General features: G+C 39.6%; 1 protein-coding gene across 2 annotated transcripts in view; it reads left to right on the top strand.

The window, feature by feature from the left end:
* The window catches only part of rspo2 (R-spondin 2), a 52,748-nt gene that overhangs the window by 11,320 nt on the left and 19,232 nt on the right, over positions 1-22,196 (top strand). For both annotated transcript variants that reach the window (XM_037273877.1, XM_037273876.1), the window contains exons 3-5: positions 13,310-13,498; positions 20,122-20,265; positions 20,478-20,666. In XM_037273877.1, coding sequence (XP_037129772.1) covers positions 13,310-13,498; positions 20,122-20,265; positions 20,478-20,666 — 522 coding nt within the window. The remainder of the gene's footprint in view (positions 1-13,309; positions 13,499-20,121; positions 20,266-20,477; positions 20,667-22,196) is intronic.

The raw sequence follows: 22,196 nt of genomic DNA, 5'->3' as shown, positions 1-22,196 counted from the left end.
GAGGACTGTCTTCTCTTACGTGTGATGATGTGAGAATAATCAACTGTGGTCTGAAGGCATAAGAGGGGCACAGTTTGTATCCGATTCTGTTTGAGCTTTGTAAAAAAAATTGCACTGAGTCACTTCATGCAAGACAGACATCAAGGGTTCTATTTTCATAGACAGCGCAGCTGCACTGGAACGTAAAAACTAGCGCATCTTAATCATCAGTTTGAGAATTTGGTTCATCTCGCTTCACCATGCTCTGTGTTCTGCAGTGCATTTCCTTATACATGAGCGCGAAACGTGATATTTCGGAGACAGACATTTGTCGAAATCATACACCTGCCGGAAGAACCCTGTCCAAGATTGGTGGCATGTAAATCTAACGTGATTTTGGGGAATTTTATCGGGGTGTATGCTTGTGTGGTGGATGTGTGGTAGGGGTTAAGGTCAGAGGATGTTAATATTGTCAACGGTGGGCATGTGAAGCCCTTGAGAATATATAAATAAATTTAACTGGACTTGTCATCGTATTTCATTTATAGATATGAGAGCAGTGCATCAAATAATCTAAATCATTGTAGAAATCAATTCAATGAATGTATCATCATCATTGACATTTTTAAGACAGTAACGGCAAATATATGGAAGGTTTAGTAGTAAGGGGCGGTGTCACACACAGACACGATCGATTGGAATGGAAGGTAGTCTTCAAGTTCTCGACAGGGCTAACGCATCAAGATGCCAACATGTGCCGTAAAACATTATTTGCCAAAGCCTGTCTTTGCTTTTCGTGCTAGTGATGGTTCAGGAGACGGACAGAAATTACTTTCATTGGCACTTATTCCATCAGTGTTGCAAAGGTTCCGCCAGTTGTCAGCCAGTGAAACGGGAGTCCGTCAGTGACGGACGGACAGACCTCAATATCTTCATAGTTAAACAACGTTGTGCATTGTGTTGGAACATGTTGCTGAAAAATAGAACAAGTTCCAGTCAGTATGTATTGCTTGAATTTCCCACTATTTTAAAATGACACTCTCACAAAAACATACTATGTCTGCACACACCTTATGAAGCTTGAATTCAAATATTTATTGTGGCAGCTCTTTACATATATTCACCCAAAATCACAGTAATTTTCCTGAGAGAGAATTAGCTTTGCACATCAGTGTTTTCATTTTACTTGATGTGATTCATTTCGACTTTTTGGGAACCTCCTGCCTCATGGCATTCATCCTAAGAGTCGATTCACACATGGTACATATGAGAAAATAAAAAAAATAAAAAAATCTGTCCTAAGGGCTGTGCTAAGAACATAACCACAATTCGTTTGCTGGTACAATGACCAGATAGTGCCAGCCATTAGGGAGCAGTTTTGTTGTAATTAAATGCCAGTGATGTCAGATGACAGCTCCAGGCACCTGTTTAATGTCAGGATACAATTTATCTGTTTATCACAAGTGTTAAGGGAGATGTGCATGTGTGTTTTAAGACATCTGTTTGCATTGCTAATTACTATGACTAGTCTTAAACTAAGTAATTAGAAGTGATAGTACAGGAGGTGCCCAAGTTATGAACACAATGGGTTCAGAGAGGCTGTAAATGAATTGCCCGTCGGTCGAGACACATGAAAGTTCAATATTTTATGGCCAATTGTGGTCATTAAAAAAGACTGGTATGAGATGCAGAATAAAGGAAAAGGCAGGAAGTGTGTCACAAGATACTTGACAACTTTTCACTTGCCCAAAACAGGAAATCAACCGTAAGTATGCCTTACTCTGCTCAACCATTAGTTGGGGGAATTATGTCCTCTAGCACCACAGTTCTTAGTATATACTGTACTGTAACTTACCTTTAGAGCAAAATCAATGTGCATATATTGACAGAGGAGGATAGACTGGTGCAGAATAGTCCTTATTTTCTGTGTATTTCTCTCAGAGCGCCTCGAGTCAGGTAAGGCTGTTGAGGTGTCATTGTTGGGGAGGTAGGTGCTGGGAAAGTCATTGCAGAAGATTCGGTGGCCTGAGTTGTCTTATTTCTCCTTCTTATTTATGGTGTTTAACGACAGCTGGCAACCTGATGGAGTGATCTTCCACTTCTCATTTTGTAGTGTTGGAAATGCATGTATAGAGTGTTGCTGCTTGGGTTAGGGTCAGGGTTAGGCAAGGCAGACATTGAGCTGCATAACCATCCATCCATTTTCTATATTGCTTGTCCCCACGGGCGTCGCGGGCGTGCTGGAGCCTATCCCAACAGTCATCGGGCAGGGGGGATACCCTGAACCAGTTGCCAGCCGATCGCAGGGCACACTGAGACGAACAACCATCCGCCCTCGCACTCACACATTTGGGCAATTTGGAGTGCTCAATCGGCCTACCGAGCATGTTTTTGGGATATGGAAGGAAACCGGAGTGCCCGGAGAAAACCCACGCGGGCACGGGGAGAACATGCAAACTCCACACAGGAAGGGTCGGTGGTGGAATCAAACCGGCACCCTCCTAACTGTGAGGCGGACGTGCTCACCAGTGCGCCACCGAGCCGCGCTGCATAACCACGTAGAAGGAATAGTGTTTGGATACCCTCTGTCGCACTGGCCACTCCACTGAAAAGGTTCAGGCTACGCCCCTGACCTTAGAGAGGATAACCATATATTATCTATTATAGTCATTAGCACCATCTCTGCTTTTACGTAAGATTAGTAAGGCTCTAATGTTAAGTTTTTTTTTTTTTTGGTTTTTTTTGGTAGCAGGCACCGTGTGTGAAACTGAGACCAGACTTTCCCCATCTGTCCCCTGTGGTGCGCTCCACTTTTGACCCTTGGTGATCGCCTCAGATCTCCCTCCTGGCCTTGTTTGGGAGAGTTGGGGTGTTAGGTTGTATCTTGTTAAAAGGTTAATGAGGTAGTGGCTTGTAGAAGCCATCATGTTAGGCCTTGCTGCCATCTGTGTTTTAGTAAAGGATGGCTGTTGCTAACAAGAATGTGTTGTGAAGGCATTGTGTGTTTAGTGTTGTTTTGGTTTTTGTGAAGCGTTCAACACTTTGCACTTGCATTATTTTTTCATCAAAAACTGAATTTACCAACATTTATTTCAACTCAACTCAACCAAGGACCCAAGTGCTGTACAAGGATTGAGAAAATGATTTCTTATTCAATGGATTTGGCTGCTTCTGCTGGCACTGTCCATCAGTGCAAAACAATAAAACACTTTCAAGATACTTATATGGATTTTTTTTAGTCACTGTGTGATTTTGTGAGTCACCTGGTCCGAAGACATATATCTCTCTCATCTGGAGCTTGCAATTTTTGGCATGTAGGAAAGCTCTACATCCAACACATTTTGGATTTCAGATGTGATAGTTGGAAGTGGGGCTAGGTTTTGTCAATCTAATAACAAATGGTACACATCGTGCGATCAGGACTTTGGGTGAGAAAGACAGCAAGGCTACATAAAGTGAAAATATTCAAAGCATCCTCATCAGTTTAAGATCCTCTCCTGAGATGTTTTTATTGTTGTCCAACATCGAGGCAAATCCTCTTAAAAGACACATTTAGTTGTGTAAATGAGTGACTAAGAGCATGTTGAGCTACAGGTGTGAAAATTAGGTGTGAGTTTTATGTGTTGTGAATTACCAACATGTGGCCGAAACAGAGCCACTCCACCCACCTATTTCTTCTCTCTTCTGTGAAGGGAAACACATTTCTCTCTCAGCTTGAGCAGATTGGAGCGTACTGGATGCAATTAAATATTTAACTTCCTCTACTCCCTTTTGCATCCATTTTTTTGTTTAACCAGAGCCATTTATTAGTTACCGATATTGTGGTCTGGACAGGACGAGAAATTGGTTTGTGAAAGCCATGACGGATAACTCTCTTGTGTTTCCTTTGGTTTTCTCAACGGCTTTCAAGGATTGCATGCTTGTAAGAATTCAATATGTTAGAAAATGTTTGTGATAGTACAGATAGACTGGACATCATTTTTCAAGCCTGGTCAGTCCAAACTAAATATAATATAGGCCAGGAAACATCCTATTTTTTGGAAGTATGACAACTAGGCATAGGCAAAATAGGCCTTGAGGACAAATGATCTTTTTTGCTGGTACAAATCTTTCTGAAATGCCAGAAACAAACATTATCATGTGACATCCTCTGCTTCTTTCAGCAATTGAATTTTGGAGCTTTTGAATTATTTAAGAGCTTGTCACTCACAAGAAGGAGGTATGAAAAAACATTTGGGTCAATGTGGCAAATGATATTGCTCTTTCCCAGAGCAGTTTTTCGGGTTTGGTACGCAGTGTTGTGTTGCATAGGGTGGGCAGATGCTGTATGATCGATTGCCACGCATTTTAGTGTTAAATCAAATAAAACATCTGTTGTTCGATTGCTGGCTTCAGAAAAATTCTCTGAGTGATAGATTTCTTTTCTAATACTCAGAAATAAGTTTGTTTGCCTTTTCCACTAACACATCAGACAGATTACGTTAAAATTTATAATTTTAGCAAATCTTTGATGTGACAACCAGTATAACTACTTTGCCCAAAGCGCAAAACCATTTTTTGATTGCAGTCTGCACCACTTTTACACTCGTTGCTAACAGTGTGAGCAATTGGTTATTGTGTAAAAATACATTTTAACACCCCCTTTATAGGATATTGGGATATTACTAAACCAGGCCCTTAATCTTTGCTGTGCTAGATAAATGAAGTCCCACATTAAATTTAATTTCCTGACAAATCTGTAAACTGCGTTTTGCAAACACCGACTGCACAGCTGAACTAATAATTTCCAAATGTAGCTCTCATGAGCTTTGGACTTGCCTAAAGGTGTTTTGGACACATTTCCACATTGAGTCATAATATAAAATTTCATACAGTAATAACTTAGGTTTGAAATGTATCATCTTTATTGACGAAAATGTGTTTTTTGTATTGACTCGATAGCTGATTTAGAGGTCTTTTGGGGTTTCGACTGGGGCAAATCACAGTAACATCTGTTTTCTTTTCTATAAGAAAGATTGAATAAAGATGTATGGGCAAGAGAAAGGAAGAGTTGGCAAGAAGTAAACCACATGTTTGCTTCTACCCAGAGAGAGACAGTCTGCCATCGTAAGTCATTAGATAACTCCTACTGTGCTTCAATTCTTCAGTGTCATAAAATGCTCCTACACCTGCTTTGTCCAAACGCAATATATGTAGTGGACATCACTATTGCACGGATGAAAAGCACATGCCGACTGATGGCATGTGCTTCTTGACAGGAATCTGTCGTAAAACAAAAGATGAATGAAAAAGAAGACATTTTGGGACTAATGGCATTTACAGGTTGTTTGTCTTTAAGCTAAAGTTATAAATTGCACTATAGTTGCCTGTGATAAAAAACAAATGACCAAAAGAGACCCTCCATTGAGACATTTCGGAAATACACTTTGCTTGATGAGAAGATTTCCCTCCTGAGTTTACTGTTAGCAGAGCAATATTTCAAATATTTTCATGTGATTCACTTTTGTAGACCCTAGTTTCTTTTCTTTTCACATGTATGGATGGTATTGGTCAAGACTAACTGCATAATATATATATGATTAAGAATATATGATTAGGTCAGCAAGGTCATGTTTTGTAATTTTCCCCTCACATCAGCAGGCCGATATGTGGTTTGACTTCAGACATTGCGTTATAAATTATAAGGCATCATTGCACTAAAATAATGCCAATAAACAAACCTCAGGTCTTCACTTTGAATTGACCAAAGTATGCAAAGGGACAGATGTGGATAAATGTCTACAAAGTGCAGAACATATTTTCAGTGACAACGATTCAGATATGCAAAGTATGTCTGACAGCTGTAATCTGAGGCAAGATATACCGATGAACATTACGAAACACTTTTTTTTTGTGGAATCTACATTTTAGCTCTCACGCAAGGAGCACTTATGTCAACTGAGTGAACCACTATACTCCCATAGGTCTTGTACAGCCACCCAAATTTTTACACCTGCGTGTGTTTGGTAACAACTTGATGAATAAAACTGACCAACTTCCCTTGAGCTTCTGTTGTAATACGCTCTATAAATTGTAATTCAGCCCACGTTTTGCAGTTGTGTGCCTGTGCCGGCTGCTCTTTCTCAAACCTCACCCACTGAATAACAAGACTCTGTTGGCCTGGGTAATATTTCTCACACCAAACGTGTTTTCTCAGTTTATTCCTGCTAAATTACTATGAGCAGCAGAGCAATCCGAAATTATAAACACATGCTTACAATATGAACAGTTAAAAGTAAACAGGGAGAAAAGCCTTAGAGAACCTGACTGTTTCCAGCTGGAAAAGGGTTCAACATATTTTCTGCTAAATTGGAAGAGAAATTTGCCTTCATCACACATGCTTCCTACAACTGTTTTTCACCGCCATTTTTTTAAGAAAAGTGTGGCTGCTGTCAATTAAATTATTTTTCTCCATCTTTTCACAGGTTTGCATGTTGTTAATGATTTGTTTTGGTTTGGTTTGTTTTGGTTTGGTCCATCTCCAGTGGCTGGCAGTGGTGCCAGTGAACTTATACAATTTTTTTATGGTTAACAAACGGAGTTGGACAAACAATAATTAACTCTTACTAATTGTTTATAGTTTGATTGTGCATGTAATGCATTTCACAAACAGCATACATTTTTAATTTGCTACTGCTGTTACCCAAAACCTGAAGTGTGGTCATTCCACCTGATGCTTAAGAGAATGTTTGAGTTTTGTTTTGTTTGATTGAAGCAAAAAGCTAGCATAAAAGAATTGTCCATAGGTGTGAATGGTTGGTTCTCTGTTTGTGCCCTGCAATTGGCTGGCGACAAGTTCAGGGTGCTTCTCGGCCAAGAACATGTGGGATAGGCTCTAGCACGCCCATGCATGACACTAGCGAGGAGAATGAATGAATGATTGGTGGAAAAAAAGCAAATATTTTATAGCTCTGTGAAATTTTTAAAGCACAAGACAAAACCACTTACAGATTTTACTTGAGAACATAGAGAACATATGGAAACCCTGCAAAAACGATTATGTATGTAAGTCTTTTTTATTGAAAATGCGATCCTGCTTTCTCATATTTTTAAACTGTCATATTTTAAAACTTGACTTCCAAGATATGGAGACAATATCTTGAATACATTATTTACATTTTTTTAATCTTAATGATTTAAAGCTGCACTATTCTACATTTAGAGGCACTCTGTAGTCTTGACGGCAATATATTCAAGGAAGAAATGGAAGAAAGAAAATAATGAATGCTCAATACCATGGTATCAGGTTGAGGCAAGTTGGAATGTGTCCATCATAAAGCCAGCCATACATTGAGAAATGTGTCTGAAACAGACACAACTGTCTGATCGCAATTAAATAAATGAATTGACAACCGACTGTCACACACCTACTGACGAGCCCAAACTCACTGCAACAACTCTCTTTTCATTACATTGTTTGAGTAGCCCTTGGCAGTACAGTTATCGAAACACCTCTTCCATTCTTTCAACCAATTAGTTTCATCAATAAACAGTGGGTGCCGCAAAGCCCGCTTGCGATTCGACATGTGCAATCACAGCCAAACTAGTTGCACACTGTTGGCAATTGATGGAAACTATTCACAGAATCACGCACACTGTACAATGCAACTAAAGAGTTAAGTTGCTTTTGATTGCTCAGCGTGTGAGTGGCTCAAGTGAGTCCATGGATAAAAGTAGGTAAGCGGAAAGAACAAATTCATATAGAATTTTGGCAGTCCTTAGTTGAATCCTGCTTCCTAGTATGGTAAGGATTTTGGGTTCAGCACGTTTTCACTGCACACGTAATTGCCCTTTAGTGGCATTCGGAGAAAACTTGGAACCCATCTATTGCTCATAGAGGGCAGCGGTTCAAACATGCCATTATGATTCATTTGTGGGCCCAACAATGATGCATGAATGAAATACCAGATTTTCTAACTAACGACTTAAGCCTAACCTCAATAAATAAATGGAACGTTTTTATAAATCTCAAAAATAACAATTTTAAAGCTGACTGAAATTCGTGTTAGTAGTTGACCATAATGTAAATATACCTGTCATAAAATTGAGGGGGAAAATATATGAGGGCTCGAGGTTTTACCACTTACAAGGGGAATGTCTGTGTTGACATGCAGTCATTATCCTGCACACTCTAAAAAAGCAAAATGAAAGTAAATACAGTGATACCTTAACTCATTTGAGGTATATGCAAGCTTCAACTCTGCCACTGATCGAGTGTATTTAGGAATTGAATTGAACCACAGATTTATTTATTTATTTATGTATTTATTTATTTATATTTACTTACGTATTTACTTAATAATCTTCTGTCGTTTTACCAGGATTGCAAGATAATTTCGTTTGGATTCCCTTTCCCAAGTTATTGTAATTTGTTAGGAATAACTGACTTTGAAAGGCCTGTTTTCACATCAATATTACAGAACATTCAATAAGTAAATAAGCTTTACTCCGATTGGGTCTGTGATCTCCTTAATTTGATATGGAAAACAGGTTTTCTCTGATTGATTAGTTCCCGATATGTGGGCGTCTTGTGGCCACCATCTCGTCATTTTGTTGGCTTCGTCAGAATTCAGCAGGCCAGAATTGTGCTGTGTTTGGCACATTTCAAGGAGTATGGCTTTGTCTACGTAAGCTTTCACACACGCTGGAAATACATTTTCAGGTTTTAAGTCACACAGCCACACATACTGTGCACACACATTGGTCAGTCCCCTCAGCAAGGTTGAACAGCGTCACCATGGAGGCGAACTTTACAAGAAAATCGGTACAAATGAAAACAAGTCGATTATAATGGCACACTTGTCACTCTACCCCAGGTGGAAAAATATTTCACGAGGGGAAAGGCCATTGGCAAAATTGTAGAAAGCCTCAGTGCACCTTGATACGGCCATCGTCGGACGATGTCACAATTTGTCACAAAAAAAAGAAACATCTTACCACCTCCATAGTGATGCTCAAAGAGCTCGCGGACAGCAGCAAGCACAGTGTCAAATCTGAAGATTATCAATCCAGTGATCACAAATGAAGGAATTCTTACTGTCTCACTCCTTTCGTAGCACAAATAAGACTAAAAATGCTCACATGCTTTTTTTTAAAACATATTGTGCACATAAAATAGGTTTTTATTTTTAAATCCCAAGTCAAACATAATTTCTGTGTAGCGCACCACATTAATTCTTTAATCTAGCTGTCACAATAGATTGTTGAAGGGTGATGTGGAACATATTTGAAAAGTTTTTAATGTGGTTCCTGCAGACCAGTGGCCTTATACAAGTCATTTTGCCTTGCAGGCCTGTCACACGGAGTAAGAAATCCTCACTAGGGGTTCTTCACTGATGTTTGCATGGACCCTGTCTTTTATAAATTCAACGCTTTAGGCTTAGAATGTTAGAAGTGGGAAATCTGGACTTGTTTTGCTTCACATCATATGTATTCTGTGGCTGAAACCAAAAACGATCCACTTTATCAAATGCAAGGAGTGGCTCTTCAAATAGCGTGTATGCCTCTATCCAGTTTTGAACATATTCAATATGGTGAACCTCAAATTTTAAATCTCACAAAAACACTCCGTTTACCAATATTCTAGAGACCCAAAATCCTTATGTTCAACCATGACTGACACAGAAAAACAAAAATAAAACAGACAAAAATGATATATGGTAGACACAGTGATGCATGCATCAAAATGCAAAAGACATTTGAAAAGATAGACTTCAATGTGTGGACTGTACCAAAGGAAACAATAAAAGACCAATTCCAATAGTCAGAACATGGCCCCAGTACACTATACATTTAAGAATGTATTCCTGCAATTTGGTCAGTCATGCTAGATCAGGGGTGTCAAACTCATTTTTTTCACGGGCAGCATTGTAGTCATAGCTTCTTTTCGGAGGGCCATTATGACTGTCAATCCAAAAGAATGTATGAGCACCTCATATTATATACAGTAAAAGCTACAAAACAAACTGACAAATAACTCGTTTTCAAATCAGACGAGTAAAAACTCGTCAAATATTAAAAAAAAAGATATTATTAAAAGTGAAGACAAGTTGCAATTCTAGTAATGACACACGAATTTGATGCACAATGTTTCTTCGCGGGCCACATAAAATGATGTGGCGTGCCGTATCTGGCCCCCGGGCCTTAGGTTTGACACCTGTGTGCTAGATGCATCAACAGCTGCTTGCTTTAGTTTCTCATCTCTCATCTCATCTTTGTTACAACTCATAAATATTTATAAATTCTTCCAAACGTTTCAGTTTACTATTTAACTTCAATTTCAGTTTGGTATTTCCATCTCAAACATTAGATTTACAAGTGGTTTGTATTTTACAGTAGCTAAAACCTGCTGGTGGATTTGTGTGCACGGGCTGCTATTGTACGCAGGGACAGTGCAGCTCCAGACACTGTGAAACACGGCCTGCTTTCTGACATACCTGTGGCCTGAACCTCAAAACCTTTCCACAGAAAAATACAAGCTAATCTCCCAAAATCAGCATTAGAGGTTGTCTCCACTCTATTCAGCCATTCATTTTTTTTCCCCCAGTTACATGCTCAATCCAGGACTTGGGATCTGCAGCACGGTATCAAACAGATTGTACTGGACATTTTGAATTATTAGAGCCGTGCAAAGATATTTAATATTTTCTCAAAATAAATACTGAAATGGATTGAAGTTATATTCTATTGACATTGTTGTCCTTGCCAGTGTCCAAGCCAGTGATCTAAAATGACTATATTTTCAAATGTTCTTTTTGTATTATTTAAATGTTATTGATAGCCCACAGTCAATAGCCAACTCAAAACAGCCAGAGAATTGGCTTTCCAACCACAAAATTCATTACTTTTGCCAAGATGTCTTTCCTTTTCTGTCAGTGCAGTATTTTTTAGCATGCAGTAATGCAAATCCAATGTTATTCTTGCAGAATTTAACAGAAAGAAATATGTCCAAGTGTAAGACAGCAGGAGAAAATGCAATAAAAGCAGCTGAAAAGATTTACTGGCCACAACATTACAATACACCTGCACAAGATGATGAAATCTAATAAATGGGCCATAAAATAGATGAGTTCTGAGTCTTGGCATTTTGAGGTTTGATTTAACAATTTCATAACGCTGTGATTGATGAAGATCTCCACATCATGACTTTGACATCATCATTAAATTGCAGCTATTTAAAGTTAACTAAACGGCCATTGAACGAGAACATATTTTATGTATGAACATATTTTTTATTTTCATATGTACTTCAACTGCTACCTGGCTACCTGAACTCTCTTTAATTCATGTGTGACATCAGACCACACTTCCTTCATTTATTCTGTATGATTTATAAGCACACGCACGCACACACACACACACACACACACACACACACACACACACACACACACACACACACACACACACACACACACACACACGAACCTTGGATAAGAAACTTATGGTTTTGAACAGATGACGAACAACTTTTTTCCACTGAATTGGGTCTGATTAGTTTCTGAAGTTCAATATCAGGTGACCAAATTCAACTTTGATTTCCAAGGCCTCATCCCTGAAGACCACTTTAGGGCCACTTAATGAGTTCCAATGAGTCCCTCAAATGACTCTTCTAGCACACACAATTATAAATATCTTTTAAATATTGCAACCATGGCAGCATCAATTGACTGGCTTTCACATGATTATAAACCAATGCTTGCACTGAGCCATCTTAGCTCTCACATTGTTTTGGGTGAATCTGTCCAGCGAAAAGATTATAAACCAATGCTTGTACTGCGCCATCTTAGCTCTCACATTCTTCTGGGTGAATCATTCCAGTGAAATCTAATATCCATGGCCAATGAAGTAGGCATGCTCTGCTCTGTCTTTCAAGGTTTGTTCATTTTTTTATTAATTCATTTTTTGTTCATTTGTAGTGTTTTAATAAGTATTGTCGTAGGGCGCTGCGTTGTATCTGCACAGTTGTGGTGTCAAGCTTGGGATATTTAAGACTTGGCGAGGATCAACTGACATTTCCCATATTTGAAGAGACTGGACTTTTTTCCGGTGAATGCAATGCATTACACAGATCACACATTCTGGAAAATGGCTGTCTATATTGGACTATTTGTCTTCCACAAGGAACTTGAGCTGAGACAAGTCACTGTTTTTTTGGGTTTTTGACGAGTTTCTTAACTGACTCATTGTAGATGCCAGCTCTGACCACGATTATCATATTCACATCACATTCATAACTAATCAACATTTAGAAGGGTAAACGAGGTTTGCATGAGTGACAAATTCCTAAATTGGATGTTTGCTTTGACGCCAGCTTATAAATGTTTTATGACTTTTTTTTTTAATTCTTGTGCTCTGTTCATCTACATTTAAATACATATGTATTTTTTTTTTAATTGTATTAAACATTTGTGATTTTTCCCCAAGATTTGCATATTTGATTCACTCGTTCATTCATCTTACAAATCACTTTATCGTCACGGGCATGCTGGAGCCTATCCCAGCTGTCTTTGGGCGGTAGCCGGGGTACACCCTGAACTGGTCTCCAGCCAATCACATGGCACACAGACAAACAGCACTCAGAATCACACTTATGGACAATTTGGAGTGGTCAATTGGCCTATTTCCTGAAAACTAAAAATTGTCTCTACTGTATATGTCAATGTACATTATGCCTGAGTAGTTGTTATAAGTGCCCTATGACCGGGCACTTATAATATGCTAAGATGGACCCATCTCATTGTCATGTCTGTGTCAGAGGAAGCTCAGCCGTCAACTTCCCTCAGCCACACCCCTTCGTCACCGTCATGTCTGTCATAAGCTCCCCCACGTATTTAAACCCTGCCCGTGTGTTTCTCCCTGTCGGTGTCTACTGTTGTCTCCTGTCTGTGCCTTGTGTTCCTGTCCTGCTCGTTCATTTCCCCCCCGGTCTTGTGTGGAGGCTCACGGGCAGAATCTGTTCCGTGTCCGAGTGGACTTCTGTTTGCCTGTCTGCTGTCCGTGAGTCTCTGTGTCTTTGTTTGCCAATCTCCCTTCCCGTCAATAAACCCTGGTCCAAGCTGCATTTGGTCGCCCTGCTCATTCCATTCGTAACATTCTTCCGTGAACCCAGACTTGTCTATACCCTGACAAGTGGTATAGAAAGTAGATTGATGATTTGTTTAGTCATATGTGAACACAGTAATCACAACAAAGGTCATCTCAACACAAATTGATTCTCAGTTTGTGAGATTTAAGGTCTTCAGTTTGCTTTCCATCCTTTGCTGATTTGCCTCTCTTTTATGTCCTGCAGCTACCTATGGAGCGTACCCCATCTGTAAAGGCTGCTCAGTGTGCTCCAGAGACAATGGCTGTGTAAACTGCCAGCCCAAACTATTCCTGTTTCTGCGAAGAGAAAGGATGAGACAGTATGGCGAATGTCTTCATGACTGTCCAGCTGGTTACTACGGCATGCGCAGCCCAGAACTTAACATGTGTTCCAGTAAGTGATTCTGTCCAGTCTTTTTTTGTCCTGCATGCTGACTCGGCAGTTTGCCACTACCTTCCACTACTTCTCACACAACACCAGTTTCAGTATCTATGGTCACTATTTGCTTCATGCAGTACAACACATCTCCTTTGCGTATGTGATCAGGGTGTTGATTTGGAACAGTCATACCACCAATCCACAGTATCCTAAATATGATCAATTACATGGCGGTTCGCCCATCAGGGTGGTATCAGGATCTTTAGCTGTTTCCAGAAATGCCATGCATCCAGTTTAGGGATAACTGCCTCCAGTACTCTGATCACCAGTGGATGTTGCCTTTACCTTCCACGTTTTTTTTCTAGTTCTTCCTTCAACTTTTGGTATTCCTCCAGATTTTTGTGATATACGTATATATATATATATATATATATATATCCATCAAATGAGAAGGGACAAACTTTTACACATGTCATTGAATACTGTTTAAGTTACAAAGATAATGGGCATATTAGCATAAAGGCATGAAGCTAATGTCTCTTGGCAATTTTTTTGCAAGCTTGCAAATTCACCAGACTGTGTTATTTATTGGCAGTCGTAGTCATTTTGAACTTTGAACATCCAGCCAGTTACAGCTGACTTTTCCAGATACCACACCATCAAGTGTATTTTGACTACTGTGTGATAAAGCATTAACTTTCAAGTGTAAGTACAGTTTGAATATAAGCAATCTCTATGACTCTATTAATGTAAGAAAATTAAACTAATTTCTTTCACTAGTTTTAAATCGTCTTGATACATGCACCGTTTTAGACACTCAATATTTTACTTGAACATTGACTTTTCCGACAATATAGTTACTAACCATTATGTATTTTGTTTCTTGGAAACTTTTGTTACGCAGAACAAAATAAAAATCTTTCCAGAAATTCTGTAAACCATAACAATAACTGGCGACATTTGAAATATTAGCAATTCTTGTTGAGCTTTAAATCCAAAAGACATTCATCATTCCATCTTTTATATGGGTTATCTTCACTTTGGTTGTGAGTGTGCTGGATCTTGACTCAGGACGAGAGGCAGGGTACACCCTGGACTGGTCGCCAGCCAATGACAGATTCCAAAACTCAATTCATGGAATGTTTCCCTCACCTCCGCATATATAACTATTTCAATGTGAAAAAGGGAGTTGAAAGGAAGAAATTACACAAGAGTATGAGAGAGATCCTTTATGGGTTTACATGGGGTAGGAGGTGTTGGCTGAGTGTTTCTTGTGAAAACAGAGAGGAACTTGAACTTATGGTTCTCTGAGCCAAACTCCCGGCAGACATACTAAAATGAAGCCAAGTGGAAGGTGCCAAAACCTTTGGGCACAATAATATGAACATGTAGGAACCATTGGAAGATTCCTCAATATTTTCACCCAACTATGCTGACTTTAAAATACCTAGTATATCCACTTTCATGACATAAACAATAATCTTCAGAGGGCAGGAAAGAAGGTATCACAAGTAAGACCTTGCAGAAGACTTTATGGACAAAAATAAAACGATTCCAATATTATTTCCTGGAAACAGTGCAATTGCATGCTCCTACTAAATAACTTGATGCCTCCTCACCTGTAGCTTCCTGCCTATTTATTTTGGGTGTTTGCTTTGCAGGAGTCTTTTAGCAGCTAGGGATAGCTCTATTATGTCATACTTGTATTTCCCCAGGGGTGCTTATTATGCACTCAGTGGCAGCCCCACTCCAATGTTTGTGGGTGTCATTTCACAGATTAACAGGAACTGTGTGGAATATGTAGCAATAGTTACATAGTGTGTTGCTTTATGTAAATCCAAATTAATGTCACATTTCATACTTTTTTTTTCTACATTTGACAATGTGTTGAGAAGGTTAGCATGAGCGCAATTTCCAGGACGCCCCCCCACTGCTATTCACATACACATATAGGCTGGCCACAAAATAGTTGCTCTTACCCCTCTGCAGTGTTCAGTAACTACACAAAAACCTCAGATGTGTTCGCTGCCAAACAGCAACCAGGAAACAGCAAACAGAATTGTCAACCTTGTGGAAGCAGGGTTGACATAAAACAGTGCTTTCTGTGGAAAATGTTCTGTGCCACGCTATATTATTATACGCTATATATATTATACGCTATATACATATATTATATTACTGCCTTTGTTGAGATGTTCACTACCGACCAGCATCCAATCTGACCAAGTCATGGCATCACCAACATCTTGGAAACAGCTTAAATAAAATAGTAGTTTCCTGGGAAATATGCAGTGCCACTCATACCAATCGTAATTTCTCTTTTACTGCCTTTGTTATACCATCCAATAAATACAATACAATACAATACAATACAATACAATACAATACAATACAATACAATACAATACAATACAATACAATACAATACAATACATCTTTATTTAGATAGCACTTTCACAACAATTTTCACCATAAATAAATTTCTGGGTATTTCACACTGCTTTGGATAAAAAAAAGAAAAAAATAATAAATAATAATAATAATGATGATAATAGTAATAATAATAATAATAATAATTGTTTTTAGGCCACTGTCTCACACACAGGACTAAGCTGTGTTTGTGGTGAATGTCAGCCATGTGTCATGGCCACACATGAACACACGAATCTTTTTCACAAACTATTGAATTGTTGGCTTTGGTAGCAATAACATTTTCTCTCTTTGTGTCTGAGTTGTCCTCATTCAACTTTTCTCTTCTGCAGTCAAATTCTGAGGTATTTCCCTTACTTTGCCTGGCAAGCAAAGTGACCGGTTGGTTTTAGCTTGTTTACTTTACCAAGGGACATTTAATCATCACAACTTGATAATCCATACTGTCCGAATTGGCTAATAATATAATGATCCCAACAGACCAAGCCCTGCTCTCAGGCAAAAACAGCCAGATGACGAATTATAAGGTTTGAAACACTGAAAATGCACACTATAAAAAAAGATGCTGTCTGTCTGAACCTCAGACAGTGGTGTGTACTTGCGCGTTGCAGCTGGCAGATCTTGGTATATCATTGACTATTTCTTTGCATAAGAAAACAAGCAGAGCCACTAAGATGTCTGCTACCGTCACATCATTCCTTCTCAAGGACACTGTGATTGACAAAAACACCACCTTTGCTTCACATAGTTTGACATTGGCATGTAGAGGTGCACCCATGTGGAAAAAAACAGCATGGAAGGAGTTGGGAGGAACATGGCAGCTCTGGTCTTTGCCGTGAACTTTTGTCATCCATAGCTCCGCATGTCATGGCTGAGTGGCAGTGAGCAAGCCAAAGCTTCCATGTCAGCCAAACCCCAGGTCTAGAGAGTAGGTCAGAGCTGTTCTACTCAGCTTGGAGGCAAAGAATGGAAAAAATAGGGTTTGTTTTCCTTTTCACATTGCCAGGTCTTTTAGGAAATGGACACTCCTGCTATGCAACATCAGGTCTGGTCGGCTTTGAGGAGGAGTCTGAGATGAGTGCTGTGACAAACCATATGCTGTTCAGATATATAAGAGGCCTGGTTTGGAAATCGGGAAATTAATCAGTCTTTTCCAGGATATTTTAGCACATTTTCTCCAAGCAGTGCATATTCTTATAAATAAACTGCATGATTACACTTGACGCTGTTGGCCTGCAGAGGAATAAAATTTAACTGGGGCTGACATGAGGTTTTGCGTGTCCTTGATACAATTGGTACACTTCCTCCTCAAACCCAGGCTTCTGCCAAGCATGTACCACTTTGTGACAAGTGACGCTTGATGACTCATGTCTCAAGTTAAAATGCATCTGAATCCGAAAGTCACGCAGTAACAATGACAACGCAATAATCCCGTTGCTTCAACATCTTTCAAATTTCCTCTCACAATGCCAACATCTTTCTCCCGTCATGCTGTAACTCACAGGCAGAGCACCGCTAGAAGATAATGATGGTAATGTGTTTAAGTCCTAGGAACACCGGACCATCAGTGAGATCTGATGACCTCATTATTTCTCATTAGTTTCCCAGAGGCACCTAGATGAAGCCTTTAAAGGTGATCCAGAGGTTAATCCCACTGGGAGAATGAACCCGCTCCCCTGTATCTGTTTGTGGAGCTGCTCAACAATCCTGACTCGGCCAGCAGACTTGCTGGTGGTCAATGTGGGAGATTTTCCAGTGTCGTAGATAGCCTACACTGTCCTAGATAGCCTTTTGCCTGATAACTGGACAGAGGGATAGCTGTCTGTTATAATGATCTCTTCCCTACTCATTCCATTCTCTGATGACCTCTGATCCTCAAGCTCTACCTCTCTGCATTGTAAGTCCCAAGGAGCCTCATCGATGTGCCATCCACCTCATCCATCTCATGGCGGGGATATCTTTACTTATCTTTTGTTTAGAAAAACTGTCCAAGCATTTTTTTTTAGTTTGATATTGTTTAATCCTGTTTTGTACTGATACTCTATCTTGTATTGTTTGTCCATACCTGGGGATTGCACAACAGACTTTGAGTGCTGGAGAGTACTGCCAGATGTTTTCTCCCTTATTATTATTGCTGGTGATGACAGGCCTGGGAGGTGTTAAGGGTAAAAGACAGTGTTGCGCTTTCTAATTTGTTTTTTGATTTATTAGCTTCCCAAATTTTCCCTGAATTAAGCTTTGTTTCTACTAAACCAGTTTCATTCAAGCAGGACTTGATGTGTAGCAGGAAAGGACATATATATTCTTACCTCCTTTTACTTTCACACATTTCTCTTCTTATTGTGGGGTCACACATAGAATTAGATAAGAGAAAAAGTCATTGCATATGTGAAGTGATTTCAAATTAGATTTTTAATAACAACAAACCTCTTTGGGAATCTTATTGATATTGCCATATACGTATGTTCAGTGTTGCAACACTTTTCCATATGTTATGAACCTTTATCACACAAACTGATTGCGTTGTGTGTTTGTGCGTATCCATGGTTTGTTTAGACTACTCTGAAAAGCGTGAGACCAGAGTGAGTGGGCCGAGGCCACACTTTAGGGTTCAAAGTAATGCGGGGAGGGACCCTCTCGTTTTGGAGGAATGTCATGGAGGAGGTCTGATGGTTACTTGGAGATGGTGTAATTAAGGGGTGGGATTGTGAGAGCCTTCCTTTTCCTGGGCCTTGTAAGGGTCACAGATTAAAGCACAACCGTCCGCGCCTATGGCTTTTACACATGGAAAAATATCAGTAACAATATTTAAGATACTCAAGTTGAACTGACGTGTAAGACACAGTGACTGGATGACCCTGTACCTTAAGGTTCTCTAACTGAAATGGATGTCAGTGTGAAATTAAAAGTCTTGTTTCTGCCAAGCATTACAGGTACCGAAGGTGCAGTTTAGTACAGTGCACAACTTTTTGGTTACCAATGTCAAAAGATGGTAAGATTGCATTAAACACATTGCAGTCACTGACTGGTCGATGTCATCATTTCTGTGGGACATGAATCAAATACGAAGAACACTATGCGTCATGAAAAGCATGTGGTGAATTATGACAGGACGGCAAATCAAAGCTGCTTGTGTTTTTGTTTATAGATAATAAAAGCACTGTCTTGAAATCATCTTATTTGCAGTATGGCAGACAGCTCACGAACAAAAAAACACAAGCGTGTGATGCTGTGTTGTCTGACTGAACACATCATGTGTCTTTTACAAGAGTGTGCACATAATTTCACCCAAACCCTGTCATATTCCATCCTTTGACTTTTTGTATTTGTAAAAAGATCATACTCAACTTAGATGAAAATCGGATATTGGTTATAGAAACTGACATGGTTGGCAGCAGTGGCACATCGTTCATAGCCTAAAGAAATTTATTCATCGTTAGATCAGAACGTGACCTTCCTGTTAAGTCTTCTTTCATGCTGTGACACAGTCTACTCACTTCCCTCTCTTACAGCATTTCTTCCATTTCTGTTTTCAAAAGTTGGTCATCAAACAACAGTTTTTGTACGACTTAAGCATGCTTCCGTAAACTCTAAACTACAGTGCTACGTGACCGGAGAGGTGGAGAGAGGCACTGCAATCTAGTTGGCAGAAAAATCACTTTTACAAAATTCACAGAAAATCACAGAAATTGAGAAGAACTGAAATGTATCTTTACCTACACTGTTGGTCTTTTTTTACAGTGTTTTATGTATTGTTGAATTCATTATACAGTTTTGTTGGTTTGATGTTGCGCTATTTACAGTGCAATCTGGCTCGCATTCCTTATGGAGGAGATATAAGCCAGATAAATGTTTACAATTCTGAAATATACTGTTGTGATCTGAACTTCACTGTTCTGTACTGGATTGCTTAATGGATTTTTTACTTTTATGTAAAGAGAACTAGGAGCTGGTGCAATCTGCTGTTGAATTGTAGGCCAGTTGGACATCATTGGTGTTTCTGCTTATTTTTTGTTCTCTCAAAAGAAGAAAAATAACTCAGGATTGACCATGCATTGGTGGGAAGTCATTCACAAGGCACTGGCAGCTTTTTTCGAGGCACACACTGTGTAATACACCCCCCAACCCCTGAAACTCCAGAGCTCTCAATCAACTCCAGATGAGAGGGTTGATCAGCTGGACCCTAATGTCTCTTTTTCTCTCTCCAGGGTGCAGGATAGAGAACTGCGAGTCTTGCTTCAGTAAAGACTTTTGCACCAAATGCAAGTCAGGTTTTTACCTGCACAAAGGGCGATGCTATGACAAGTGCCCCGAGGGCTTTGCCCCACTGGAGGACACCATGGAGTGTGGAGGTAAACAACACAAAAATGAAAAGAACGCACATGTTCATATGTTGTATAATATTTACTGGTATTCTCAAAATATTCAAAACAAGCAGTCCACAAGCTTAGTCATCCCCGTAAAGCTCCATCACCCAGTACTAAAATTTGATCTGAGGTCTATGCATTGCTTCTAAATGACATTCTGCTGTGGTTTCCCCACACATGACTTTGTCTGTCCACAGAGGGCTGCGAGGTCGGGCAGTGGAGCGAATGGGGAGCTTGCACCAGAAGAAACAAAACCTGCGGCTATAGGTGGGGTCTGGAGACCCGAACGCGGCATATTGTAAAGAAACCACCCAAAGACACAATACCGTGTCCCACCATTGCTGAGTCCCGCAGGTGCAAAATGGCCGTGAGACACTGCAGAAAAGGTAGGAATGTCACACGGCAAAGTTAAAGTGCTTTGTGCAGCTTCCATATGCAATGATAAGTTGACACTGCAATATAAAAGAAAATAGACCACTTCCAATCCCCAACACGGACGTTGTCCACCCTCTCACTGCTCCACCTGTCTCATGTAACCTCGACACACCACTTTTTTTTTTCTTCCTCTCTGCTATTGAGGTTTTATGTGACGTTTCCGTGCATGAAATATCAGTTATTTTCCATTGCGGGCTTGAAGGCAGTTTTCTTTCTGAGGTATATTTTCCCCCCACTCTCCCAATTCCCTTCTTAAGGACGATCTGCAGGTTACCTCAATGGTCGCCTCTGTTTCCTCCCGTCAGTTTGAGAGATATTTGTGGTGTACATTGTGAGTGTGTCAGGTCATTAAATGAGAAGTCAAATCTTTAGGAGTCATTTTAATGGCTCAACACACTATTTGGTGTGATGGCTGCTGTTTAAACATAAATGTACTAAATCTTAATGTACTCTCTTGTAAACATTCTTTTAGTTTCAGTTTCGTTTAATTCACCAAACAAGAAGGCAATTACAGCAGCAGATAACATTAAGGCTGTCAAGTAAAGAAAACAAAATGCCAAACAGATAGAGGGAAGATCTTGAATGCAGGCATGTTTCAGTGAAGTGTTGCAAGAGTTAATAAACCTCAATAAACTGTTGGTTTCTCATGTTTCAACGATACAGAAGCCGCTGCTACTGCTGCTGGAAACTGTGATTCCACCACACATTTATTTCTTAGCGCATGTCCTGTTTGTCAGGGAAATTCTCACCCACCCCCCACATACCTCCAAATGCTTTTGCCTTGCCTGCTTGACCTTTTCAAGAGACTTTACTACTATCTTTGATTAAAATGTTTTGTATGCATGGTTACTGCAGTAAATTATCTCAGACATAAAGGTGCTGATGAAACTTTATTGCCAAGTCTGAAGTGCAGAACTATTTTCATTCAGTTCTTAGAAACGAGCTGCAGATTCCCTGTTCATCCCTCACAAAGTTGCTGCTCCCTACTTACGTCGTTACCGTAAATCTCTTTTTACTGAGTAACATCTCTGTTGGGCGGGTTTAAAGCTGCGTGTAAAAATGTCACTGAACGTACATCCCAGCAGTTCCTAACCTTGCGACATGTTTTAATAGAGGTACATTTCATACTCTGGCATGTGTTATTAATTCCCCACTGCTTAACTGCCTGTGAAAATCCCCACTTGACAAAAGCCAATGAAACTTAATACTCTTTGCTTTAAATAAATACAATGTAGAAAATGTAGGCTGCTGAAGCTGAGTGGGATGAAGAAGTAAAAAAGATCACTTTCCACAAGACGTACTATTTTTATCATATTGCACGAGAGGCTTAAAATGCAGGTGATGGGTGATGTGTTGTAGCCAGTTTGACCAGATAAAGAGAAAAAAAGAACTCACCATTCACCTCCAGACCTACTTGAAATATAAGCTTAGAAATCTGTAAGAGGGTTTTATAGTGGTCAAATGTGAAAAATAATCTATAA

This window comes from Syngnathus acus, chromosome 16, assembly GCF_901709675.1.
Source record: "Syngnathus acus chromosome 16, fSynAcu1.2, whole genome shotgun sequence".
Taxonomy (NCBI): Eukaryota; Metazoa; Chordata; class Actinopteri; order Syngnathiformes; family Syngnathidae; genus Syngnathus; species Syngnathus acus.
This window is presented reverse-complemented; position numbering and strand designations above follow the sequence as displayed.